This window comes from Vigna umbellata, chromosome 4 (genome assembly GCF_029865625.1).
Source record: "Vigna umbellata cultivar VRB3 chromosome 4, Vumbellata_1.0, whole genome shotgun sequence".
Taxonomy (NCBI): domain Eukaryota; kingdom Viridiplantae; phylum Streptophyta; class Magnoliopsida; order Fabales; family Fabaceae; genus Vigna; species Vigna umbellata.
The window spans coordinates 25033294-25046200 of record NC_142168.1 but is presented as its reverse complement, the minus strand read 5'-3'; the positions used below and the strand labels follow the sequence as shown (position 1 = coordinate 25046200).

Sequence of the window (12907 nt, the reverse complement as noted above, 5' to 3'; positions counted from 1 at the left end):
GAGGAAGATAGCTTTTAGTTTCATTTTACAGTGAAACGGATCTCAGACATCCGTTTGCCCTTCAACGGAAGTCGACATCCGTTTTTTCTTTAACGGATGTCAATATCCGTTTAAATATTATTGAAGGGTAAAAGAGGAATGGGAAGGTGCAGGAAGCAATGCGTGGGGGTGGAGGGAGTAACTCCCCAATCTTTTTCCTACACTTTCCCAATTCTTTTTAAATTTCAAATTTATTTTATTTTTACTTTTATCAATTTTACTTTTTATTTTTTAAAACTCTAATCACAATTTCCTCTCACTTTCACTCTCAGCGGCAAGCATCCACCCCCCACTATTACTTTCTCTTTTTCTCTTAATTTTAACTTCCATTAACACAACATTCTCCATTTTCGTTTCTTCTCTCCGTTGGTGCGTTGGTGGTGTGTCGTCCGATGGTGGTTCGTGGTGGTTTGTGACAATGGTGGTTCGTGGTGGTGGTGGTTCGTGGGTCTCCAACATGTTAGTTGTTTGTATCGTTATGCATTGCATTTCTTTGATGTGTTTGGTTTGTTCTGTGTTGCCTTTGTTGTGATGTTGTTGGTGTTGTTATTATGCACATTGTATATGCCACTATTTGAGTTTCTGGCGAGAACAAAGGCCGCGAAGGCCACAACGGAAGTCAGATATCCATTTGACTTTCAATGGATATCGATATCCGTTAACGATGGACTTCCGTTTAAGACCAAACGGATATCCAACATCCGTAGTGCTTCGATTCTCTATTTAATTTTTTTATTTTTCTTTACTAGGCTCTGTATTTAATTTTTAATTTTTAATTTTAGATTGAAGAAGAAGCCAACTTTTTTTACGGAATAAACAATTTGGATGATAAATTATATATATTTTTACATCCAGATCTGCATAAAGATGCAGTATCCATAACTTGCAGCTTTGTTATTCTGCTGGATACTTTACAAAAGCATTGTAGAGTATTAAAAACATGTCAATCGTTGCTTTTGTTTCTCTTTATAAAAACATGCAACAATAATCTGGTTTTTGTTTATTTTCCCTCCACCTGAGAGATTATGGTCACATTGAATATGAAAATAAATAATATTGAAGTTCACATGCATATTCTTTTCTGTCATTTTCTCACACTACACCACCACACTTTCAGCAAACAAAAATTAGAAGGAGAAGAAGATTGAGATGAATTTCACTCAAACAGTAAATTGTCATGGAGGTGCATTGATATAGTGGTGGAGACCATTAACGAGAGTGGTTGGTTGTTAGATAAAAAAATAAAAATAAAAATTAAATTGTTTTTGCTGAGTGAGACCGGGGAAACTCCTACGTCCGTCCAGAAACACTCGCTCTACTCCTGCGTTCGGTTCTTCTTCTCTCCGCTCCTTACGCTCGTCCTTAGTCAATAAAAGAGGGTTGACCTGCAGCAAACACTCCGACGCTCAAGTCAGAATGGGCTATCACAAGTCTATAATTATAAAATTGAACAGAGGCTTTACCTTCCCCTTTGACTTCTATTTATACAATTACAGGGAATATTATCCATTAATTTACCTCTTAATGGCTTTCAATACCCTCTTTAAATACTCGACAATGACCGTTATCCCATTAACCATGCATTCATGAGCATTTAACGGCTGTCTACAATCTACTTTCCTTGCGCTCACCCGATCGGTTATTTTACAAAACACCCGATCGATTGCCTTCCTTCGGTAGTAACACAAGCCACAGTATGTTGTCTACCCTCGGTAATAACACAATCTGTGGTCGGTCGCCTACTCTCGGTAATACCACAAGCCACGGTCGGTTGCCTACCGACGGTAGTAACACAAGCCCCCCAAGCCCTAGCAAAAGTACTTTTGCGTAGGGTTTTGAAGTGACCTCTGCTCGGCCTTCCTTTCCACTTATCGAAATTTGACCATGTGTTAGAAGCTCTCGAGGAGCGTGCTCTAAGACCAAGGTGAGAGCTCACGAAGAGACTGCCTCACCCGCTCGGTTTAGGTCTTAGAAGCTCTCGAGGAGCGTGCTCTAAGACCAAGGTGAGAGCTCACGAAGAGACTGCCTCACCGAGTTGAAAAATGTTCTTGCCAATTGTTGATCAACGTTGGCCAAGTAGTTTGTATACAGAGTCCTGTTATCTGCACCGAAGAAAAACCGCACTAGAATTTCGAACGGTTAGAAAAATGTAGCTGAATTTAGTTTGAGTTGAGACCGGTCGTGACCGCTCGGTCAAAAATGTTGAGGCCGGACGTGACCGCTCGGTCAAAAATGTTGATGCCGGACGTGACCGCTCAGTCAAAAATGTTGAGGCCGGACGTGACCGCTCGGTCAAGAATGTTGATGCCGGACGTGACCGCTCGGTCGAAAATGTTGAGGCCGGACATGACCGCTCGGTCGAAAATGTTGATGCCGGTCGAAGAGTCTGCCTCACCGAGTTTAAAAATGTTCCCTGTCGATCGGTTGCTCAGAGTTGGCCAAATAGTTTGTAGAGTCCTGTCATCTACACCGAAGAAAAAACAACACTAGAATTTTGAACGGTCAGCAAAATGTAACTAAATTTGGTTTGAGTTAAGGCTAGATGACCGAACGAGTGAGACTGTTCGGTCTTGATGTAGCTGCTTTAAAGTCTTATGACCTGCAAGATAATATCAAGAATATAGACGTGTCCGCTCGGTCGAAATGTTGAGGCCAAACGACCAAGCGAGTGAGACCGTTCGGTCTTGATTAACTGCTTTAGAGTCTTAGAGTCTTGTGACATCTGAATTTACAGGGTGTAACAGGAGAGTTTTTCAATTGTATCTCGCGTGTTTCTCGATAACGAGTCATGTGATCTGCATAAAAGACAATAAACTGCAAAAAAGATACTGATAATGAATATATAGGTTTAATCCTTTACTACATCCCTATTTATGTACGAATTTCTCAATTGGGTCCTCGTTTTTTAAAGTGTATCAAAATGGTCCCTAATTTTGAAAATTGATATCAATTGAGTCCTTTCCGTTAAGTTGGCTGGACGACGTTAAAAAAATTGATGAGTGGATGCTGAGATGACAAACGAGCGCTCGTCCACCAGCGAACGAACGCTCGTCCAGCAGCGAACGAACGCTCGTCCACCAGAGAACGAACGCTCGTCGACCTCTTACTGCTGGACAACCGTTCGTTCCACACTGGACGACCGTTCGTTCGGTGGTCGACGAGCGTTCGTTCGCTGGTGGACGAGCGTTCGTTCGCTGGTGGACGAGCGCTCGTTCGTCATCTCAGCATCCCACTCATCAATTTTTTTAACGTCGTCCAGCCAACTTAACGGAAAGGACTCAATTGATATCAATTTTCAAAATTAGGGACCATTTTGATACACTTTAAAAGGACTCAATTGATATCAATTTTCAAAATTAGGGACCATTTTGATACACTTTAAAAAACGAGGACCCAATTGAGAAATTCGTACATAAATAGGATGTAGTAAAGGATTAATCCAAATATATAAATTATCACCGCTCGTGTAATGTTAACTAAGAGGTGCCTGGTTAAGATTTGAACAAGAACCAAGTTGTCGGAGCCCAACAACATTGAGCCCATAATAGGGTCTTTCCACCTGTATGACGTGATAAGGCTGTTTGACGTGATAAGGCAGATAGATATCCACGTCATAACCTCAATTGACGACATTTTCGGAAAGAAATTGTATCTTCAAACCTACTTTTGAATTCAAACCTGCAATTGAGCATATATAATAATATAATATTTGGTGACTCTTAAATGCATCCGAATGTGCATATTATATAATAATATAATATTTGGTGAATCTTAAATGCATCCGAATGTGTATATAGTATATGGCAATCCAAAGTGCTGCAGCTTTCTTGCTTTTGTACTAAAAGTATTATATATTTTGGTGGAAATGGCAAGCACACTTGTCGGGCGCAAATAATTTTTCAATTGTCTGAGAAGCTAAACTCTTTAATCAGCAGAGATGCACAACGCTTATCCTGATAACAACACCAAATGGATTCTCGCCGACAGCCAAACCACCAGGGACTACTGTTTCTTGCTCTTTGAAAAGTATGGAGATTTCATTGTGACTTAACATTAGAGGTAGGGTCTGTTGCGACCTGCCTCAATTCCTTCTAAAAATCATTCCTTTTCAATGCAATTCAAATAAGCAAACTGGTATGCCAAACCATCATTCCTTTTCTCCACTACGTAACCAAAGCATCTCTCTACTATCTCCTCCACCGAATCTTGAACGAGACCCCCATCGCTCCCAGCTTCCGCAAAATATCTCAGATCCAGAGGATCGCGATACATACCCAAACACTGTTCCAAATGCTTCAGCTTCCGGCGGTCCGAATGGTTCCAAAATCTGACGAAGGTGTGAGACCTATGATTCAGGAGTATGCGGAGGCTCTTCGGCACGCAGTCGGCGTGAGCGAGTTGAAAGATAAAGCAGTGGCGACCAACGCAGAGTTGCCACGTATCCGTCGGAGGATCTGCACCGCCAGAAGGCGCCACAGGTAAACAGGGCGGTGATGGAGATTGAAAATGGATAAGATCTAACGGCACCCGACAGAGGCTGTGGATGCGGCAGTGACCCTCACACGGTCTCCGTCAACGTCGATGATGTAGAGGTCGCGCTCGGAACGGCGCGTGTGGCTTTTGACTCTGGCCATTGTTTAGCATCGTGTGAGGGAACTGATCAAATTAGATGCAAAGATGATTGCAGCAAGTCTTTTGTTGAAATGGATTAAAATTTCCCCTAAAACCGGATGGGCAGAGAGGCGCGCTATCGAGTCCACTCCACAAGCCTTCCAAAGCTTTTGAAATAATGTCGTGCGGTGTCGCGGCCAACGGACCGCTGACGGGCCCAGATGAGAGCGCTGGATTGACATAAAACTTCCAATTGCCACTGTAGCAGCATAATGATGACGGCCGTACGGGAAGCAGTGTGGTTTTTAGCTTTTATTTGAGTTGATCTTTGATCATGGGATCTATAATGTTGACTTCACTTTGAAATTCATCTGGTTGATTACGTCCGTTGGGCGAAGAGAAAAACCCATATCGTTGGCGGTGACACTTTTTCCGATGGATCTTACGGCGGACTGTCTTGGGAGAGTGTCTTTCCCCGTCAAAACACTTGTTGATCATGCCACCTGATTACCAAATGCTTCTTTACCCAACCCCCGGAATAATCAAGTCAGATGATATTGAATTAAATTATTCCATAAAAAAATAGTAAAACAGAATAAATCTTGAATATATTATGGTGAATGCGTCACCGGACTTTGCTCTTGAATGAATCAATCTTGAATATCATGATATTCAATTATTCAGTAATAGTAAAATAAACTTATGATGGTCCTGGCTGAAACAGAATAAATCTTGCCATAATACTTATATGTTGATTCAGTAAACTAGTTAAGTATGGAGTTTGTTTATAATATAATAAAGTTGAAATATTGGTGAAAAGATTGCCGCAGGTGTTTCTTACACTTTGCATGCTAAATTGATGGGCATTGGTATATTAAATAGTTGTAATATCTAAAATATATTTGGATGTTACTCTTGTTCGTCATAAAATTCGAACAATGCTTCAAGCTAATTCCCGAGCAGATTTTTTATTATTTTATTTTCATGTTGAAAATAATATTTCAAAAATACTTATCTCTCGGTTGAAATTCCACGCCGAGATGATAATCTATGTTGTACAGCTTTCGCTTTGCTTTGAAGTAGGGATGCTGAGACCGAGCGCTTATCTTGGTTCCTTGTAGTTTTTCAGCGGGATGTCGCTCGGCCCCACGGTGAGCGCCAAAATGTTTCTGCTGAGTGAGACCGGGGAAACTCCTATGTCCGTCCAGAAACACTCGCTCTACTCGTGCGTTCGGTTCTTCTTCTCTCCGCTCCTTACGCTCGTCCTTAGTCAATAAAAGAGGGTTGACCTGCAGCAAACACTCCGTTGCTCAAGTCAGAATGGGCTATCACAAGTCTATAATTATAAAATTGAACAGAGGCTTTACCTTCCCCTTTGACTTCTATTTATACAATTACAGGGAATATTATCCATTAATTTACCTCTTAATGGCTTTCAATACCCTCTTTAAATACTCGACAATGACCGTTATCCCATTAACCATGCATTCATGAGCATTTAACGGCTGTCTACAATCTACTTTCCTTGCGCTCACCCGATCGGTTATTTTACAAAACACCCGATCGATTGCCTTCCTTCGGTAGTAACACAAGCCACAGTATGTTGTCTACCCTCGGTAATAACACAATCTGTGGTCGGTCGCCTAGTCTCAGTAATACCACAAGTCACGGTCGGTTGCCTACCGACGGTAGTAACATAAATATTACTGAAGGAAAAAAAAATAGAAAAATGGAAGAAAGAGTGTATTGTGATGGAAGGAATAACACTCTTAGATTGTCTTTATCAAAGCAGGTCTCCAAGCTCACTGGATCGTAACAATTTTGGACCCTAACAATTGGGGTTGATACAATTGATGTCTTGTCCATTTGTCCATTAGAAGTCTCTAAAATTTGACCAATATCATATTCATAATATAATTAAATCATAAAATAACCTATTTTGAACTTAATCCCACCGTCATCTTGTATAAGTTTACTTGTATTTTTATAGTGGTGATTATTAAGAAACCAAATACAGAGAACAAAAAACAGACTTTTGGATGTGAACGTTTTGTGCGGACATAGAATTTAAAAAAGCCTTTTCAGACTTCTTTTTAGCTCCCTCTAATTTATTTTTGAACACCTAAAATCACGTTGCTCATGGAGGAGAGAAATAAAATCATGTTTATTTACGAGAGATAGTAACCCGAAACCTATAACACAAATTTAATTATACTTAATTAGACGGATGAATATTATGTTACCTCTTCCTTTTGTGTTACTATATAATAAATATTACTTATTATCCGCTTAAACTTAATTAAATATTTTTTATATATTTTTTGAAAGATTTAGTGGATATTCTAAATAATTTTAAGGTTTAATACATCATTTGATCTCTACTTTTATGGGTTTAGTTCAAAATGATCCTACCTTTTAAAAAAGTTCAATAACATCCCATAATTTGTTAAAAAATGTTCAATTCGATCATTTTTGCTCACGCCGTTAAAAATCTATCGGTGCAAATGTCACCGTGGCCAAACTTGACTGAGCTGTGAAATTTGATTAATACGTGGTACTAGTAAATATTTTAAAAAATAAAAAATGACGTAATGTAAGTGACACATTACTTTTTGTTCCTTGTTCTGATCACAAGGGAGACATTGATTACGTACATTACTTTTTCTTATGGATAGCGATATTTTAACAATGCAAATTTGACAAAAATTTGACAACGCCACGTGTCAACTTTTAACTGGTCAAAATTTGAATGTTATTTGTAATTAAAAATCTGATTTGGAGGGGCCAGAAGTTAGGATTCCGAAAGTGCCCTCTTCATTTACGAACTGTATGTTCTGTCCTTATCAACCTCTTCTCTCGCCATTTTAGGGATTTGAATTTCATTTGAGCTTCTCTCTTCATAGCAGTGTTGTTTGTCCTCCATTGTAAGGGTTTCGTTTGTTTTCAAGATCTCTCTGTCCCGTTTCCCTGTCACCATTGTTTTCGTTTGAATCTCTGTGGACATTGGGTTTGTTTGTTTGAGTTGTAGATTACCGTTGTCTCCTCCGGTGTCTCTGTGAACTCGTCTTCTTTGTTTGAGTTAGAGATTAGCGTTGTGTCGTTCGGTGTGGATTTGGTGGAAGTTGTTACCTTTTTTGTGCAATGGGTTCGTCCGATGACAATGGTTGTTCGAACAAGGTATGAACTTTTTCGTGTCTCCGTATTCGTATTTTGGGGAGGGGATTTTGGTGTTGCATGTGTTGGTAATTTTTTTGGTGTGTGTTGCTTTTGGGTTGTGACTTACGTTGGTTATTTGTACCAAAATACATTTTTTTTTGCAGTTGTTTGTTCGTCACTCATTGAAAACGAAACGTATTGCTTCTTTGAATGACATTTTGAGTGAGGAGCAGAAGTCCATAATCTCCAAGACTCACTTTCGATGGTTTTTAGAATTACATGATAATATTAAGATTGGAAGGAATATTTTGAGCGATTTATTGATTAGATGGGATGATGACAGAGGTGGTTTTAGTTTTAGAGATAAATTTGTTGAATTCAAGGAAATAGATGTCAGCTTAAGCCTAGGGTTGGGTTTGGTTGGTGAGCAGATTAAATTGAATGAAAACAAACTTAGTGAAAGTCATTGTCGGAAGTACTTTGGTGATGGAAAATATGAATTGGATTTGGTATATGAATTTATTTTGAAGCAACACAAAAAGTTGCCTTCAATAGATGTTTGTAGGTTGTACATTTTGGTAGCAATTAGTGAGGTATTATTTCCTAATCGCAGCAAAACAATATTCCCAATTTTGTTTGAAATTGTTGATAGAATAAGTGATTTGGGAACTTTTTGTTGGGGTTGTATAGTGTACCATTATCTACTTAGCAGTCTGTGCAAAGCTTGTACAGCGTGGAATAGAGGAAAAGGTGCAACCACTGTTTATGTGGATGGTTGTGTATACGTGTTCCAGGTAAATTTGTTACATGGATTGTTTGTTGTTTATGAATTGAGATGACTAATTATGACGTATATGATGTATTTCAGGTTTGCTTTTGTGATCGTTTCATTCCTTCCAATGTTTGTGTACATAAATATCCAAGATTTTTGCATTGGATGAATATAAATGTTGGTGACAAGTTCATTAAACGTGCAAGGGAGACGGGTGTGGTATGTACTTAATTGTTTTATTACATTTGTTTTACAAGTTGTTTTATGTAATGGTAATTGTGATGAAATTGCAGATGCTTGATGATTATGGTGCATCAAGGACAGAAAATAGTGAAACATTTGTCAAAGCATCAGTTACAGGAGCCCAATACTGCCTTCCCACCCCTGCCTGAGCAAGCACCTGGAACCACTCATCAAAACACAATGTTGGGGGCACCCTATTCTTGTCCAATTGCCTTATAACTACAGCCACACCCACAAGTTCCCAACAAAACCACCTACCAGGTCATGTTGTCTCAATCAACCCAAAGTACTTAGTAGCAGCCCATAACTTGGGAGCAACTCAGTCATAACAGTGGAGCAGCCATGCACTTTCGGTACATGTCACTCGTAAGCGATTACAGCGTGCCTGTAATCGATTACAGCAGACCAATACTGCCTTCCCACCCCTGCCTGAGCAAGCACCTGGAACCAGTCATCAAAACACAATGTTGGGGGCACCCTATTCCTGTCCAATTGCCTTATAACTACAGCCACACCCACAAGTTCCCAACAAAACCACCTACCAGGTCATGCTGTCTCAATCAACCCAAAGTACTTAGTAGCAGCCCATAACTGGGGAGCAACTCAGTCATAACAGTGGAGCAGCCATGCACTTTCGGTACATGTCACTCGTAAGCGATTACAGCGTGCCTATAATCGATTACAGCAGCCCAATACTGCCTTCCCACCCCTGCCTGAGCAAGCACCTGGAACCACTCATCAAAACACAATGTTGGGGGCACCCTATTCCTGTCCAATTGCCTTATAACTACAGCCACACCCATAAGTTCCCAACAAAATCACCTATCAGGTCATGCTGTCTCAATCAACCCAAAGTACAAATTACTCCAACGTATTAAATGGGGAGTTGTTCAATCAAAATAGGGGAGCAGCGATGCAGTTACGGTAATCAATAAACTCACTCCAACAAAAAACAAACACAACGAAAATCAATATTACGAAAACTTTAGCTGTATTCATTATGAGTCGAACAACTTCACATGTACATAAATCGAACTAATAGACTTCCAATAGTATAATTGTCAACAATGTATATTCTTTTACTATAAATCAAGAATCTAAACCTAAGGACACATTTCTAATGCTATAGTAATCCAAAATGTTGCAGCGTGTCCAATCTTCGGACGTTGTCCTCGTCCAGGATCCAGTCACATATATACTTTTTCCTAAACGCAGCCAAGTCTTCCTGAAATTAACATATTGGAATTCAAAACCAATGTCAAGGGTCTAATAATGTAATATTGAGAAATTCATAATTTAACATACATTTGTATAATCAGGCATGCTTTTCCCATCATATTTCTCCTCTCCATCCCAAATTTCAATAGCTTTCATCATGATTACACCACAATCGTATCTGTTCACATGAAAAAATACATACATTACTTTTGTTAATGGAAACACAATTTTTTAACACATTGGTAATATAAAATTACGTATTTGGTTGGACTGGGATGTTGGCTTTCTCAACTAACAAAGGACACTTCGAAACTTCAAGTTTATCCGTCAACAAACCCCAAAACCGTTGAATATTTTGAACCTATATGGTTACAATAACCAAAACAGTGACTGTAAACTAACTACGATTTAACCACTCATTTTCCAAAAAAATTTGTAATCATGGTAAAGCTTACAATGCTTCTATCAATCCGACAACGTCCTTTGATATCATTGGCCAGTGAGTCTATGACATAAAACTGAAAAGTGCAGACCTTCAGTGCATAACACCACCAATGACCATCACTTACAATTGGGATGAACACCTACACATGTTTGGAATATGTCAAAATAGTAACCCACATCTAAAGACTACTATCTGCTTACAAAGTACATCTTACTCACCCAATCAACAAACAGTAAGGCCTCAAGTCGAACCAGATCGTATCGGAAATATGGCTGGTAGTCAAGAAGTTGCCACACATGTTGATTTGCTGGTCGTTTCCTATAGTCGTGCAGCACATAGGTCTTCAATATAAAATTAAACCATCATTAAACAACCATGTCAATGTTAAATTGTACCCTACAAAAAACCAACAACGTCTAATTAAACCATTTACCCCAAACATAGGACTGAATACAATCCTCTTTATGACTCCACTCAACCTTTTCTCAAAGTACATGAACATTGTTGCTGCAAAAATTAAAGCCTACATAACAATGAACAACTTCAACATCAAATTTATGAACTTTCTAAATTGAATGACAACAGTAATTAAAGTCAACTGTATAATTACCATGTTGTCTACACATTGCCTTGGCCCTAAAGAGCTACATTCACTTGTGCTCAACAGTTGAGACATAATTTCAGACACGTAGTTGAAAAAACAACATTATTAAATCAGGTACCAATATCATTGACCATAAATTCAGGTACCAATAACAACAAATTATAATAAATTATTGTGTTCTAACCTCCGTGGAATGTCTCTTCGCGTAATTGCGTGGTACAACATATTCAAATCGACCACTGTTCTTGGATCACCAACAAAAGAACACAAGGGCACTACATTCAAGGGTTCTACATCCACATCTCCGTCACCATCATCAACACCATCGCCAACGTCAATGACAAGTATTGGATGGTCACCGGCTACTCCTTCTTCTTCTACAACCGTTGTACAAGCTGGTTCTTCATCTACAGGTTCTTCATTTCCTTCATCTGCATAAGCACCTCCTTCATTACCCTCACCTTCAACATCACCAGCAACTTCAGGACCTGAACGAAATGGTTCTACAACGAAATCTCCTTCGCCATCATGAACACCATCGCCAATGTCAGTCAAAAGTGGTGGATGCTCAAGGGCTACTCGTTCTTCTTCTACAACAGTTCTAGAAGCAGGTTCGTCATCTGCAGGTTGTTCATGTTGTTCATCTGCAGGTTCTTCATGTTGTTCATCTGCAGGTTCTTCATGACCTGAAGGAGATTGTTCCACCTTTCGAAACTTTATATGATCACCAAGTACCTTCCTAACAGCCGCAATTTCATCTCTGAGTTTTCTTATCTTGAGGTTGTTTGTTCTCAGTTTTTCCTCAGTGGCTGATAGCCGATTTTCATCATATTCATTTTCAGGTGGTACTTCTTCACGCTTGGAACCTTCACGCCTCAATCCCTCATCCAAATTGAAAGCACGACGTATGACGGGATTTAGACAATCATTGTCACTGAGGTACCAATCAAATTGTACCTTTGACAATGACAATAAAAATACAACAATCACATAACAACAGCAAAAATCATAAAAAATAACAACATAAGTTCATTACAAAGTTACTTACCTCGCTACTCCTAAACATAACATCTATTTTTTTGGTTGTATAATTTAACGAACAAAATCGCCTAACGCGCGAAAATTCCTTGCGAGAACAATCATCATGCAAACCAAGCCGTTCATACGCCCAAAGCTACAGTTAAACCAATGAAACTAATCAAAACAGTTATTACTATGGATTGACTTAATACAACAAACAACCACAATAAATCATACCTGCAAAACAACAACATTCCCACTTATGCTCAAAGAATCAGCAATCGATCCAGAAAGTAGTTTCTTATTACATCTATTTAGACTATGTACAAGATATGTATGTACAACACTACTCCAATCATAACTAGACAAACTATCTAAGTCATCTAAGACTAACAAGGCATGTTCGAAACATATCTTGCCTTCCTAGGAAAAAAGAACACCACAAAACAAACTAATACATACAACCGACACACCACATCTACCTCACTATCATCATTAGCTACAACCACATTGAACATATCTATGAGGTCTTTCAATTTCGTAGATTTTGAATTAAAGGATTCACCAACTTTACCCACAACTGATTCATCAAAAGGAACATCCAAACCCCCTACTCCTAACCCTAAACTCATGAACACATCCTGCACATTGAAAGGCACCAAATGTTGGCTAACTCTAAACGATTGATGGTGGGGAACCCATCGACGAACCATCTTTTTCAACAATTTTAGGTTCACCTCTAAAGGATCTACAATTTCTAAACACCACTTAAACGGAGTTTGTAAAATGCGCATCTTAT

The 12907-nt window shown here is 39.1% G+C and overlaps 1 protein-coding gene, 2 long non-coding RNA genes and 1 pseudogene across 3 annotated transcripts; all 4 read right to left on the bottom strand.

Annotated features, from left to right (window-relative positions):
- Nucleotides 1-3910: 3910 nt before the first annotated feature.
- LOC124819951 (uncharacterized) lies at nucleotides 3911-5295 on the bottom strand (annotated as a pseudogene).
- Nucleotides 5296-9791: 4496 nt separating this feature from the next.
- On the bottom strand, nucleotides 9792-10222 carry LOC148199673 (uncharacterized). The gene is made up of 2 exons (XR_015785728.1): nucleotides 10127-10222; nucleotides 9792-10046 (listed from the first exon to the last, which is right to left on the bottom strand). It is a non-coding gene; the product is annotated as an uncharacterized LOC148199673 (long non-coding RNA).
- Nucleotides 10223-10292: 70 nt separating this feature from the next.
- On the bottom strand, nucleotides 10293-11846 carry LOC148199672 (uncharacterized). The gene is made up of 7 exons (XM_088112751.1): nucleotides 11824-11846; nucleotides 11273-11689; nucleotides 11095-11176; nucleotides 10918-11007; nucleotides 10703-10825; nucleotides 10495-10623; nucleotides 10293-10400 (listed from the first exon to the last, which is right to left on the bottom strand). The coding sequence occupies exons 1-7, from the start codon at nucleotides 11844-11846 to the stop codon at nucleotides 10293-10295; spliced, it is 972 nt and encodes a 323-aa protein (XP_087968877.1).
- A 12-nt stretch (nucleotides 11847-11858) lies between these two features.
- On the bottom strand, nucleotides 11859-12907 carry LOC148199671 (uncharacterized). The gene is made up of 3 exons (XR_015785609.1): nucleotides 12346-12907; nucleotides 12137-12262; nucleotides 11859-12045 (listed from the first exon to the last, which is right to left on the bottom strand). It is a non-coding gene; the product is annotated as an uncharacterized LOC148199671 (long non-coding RNA).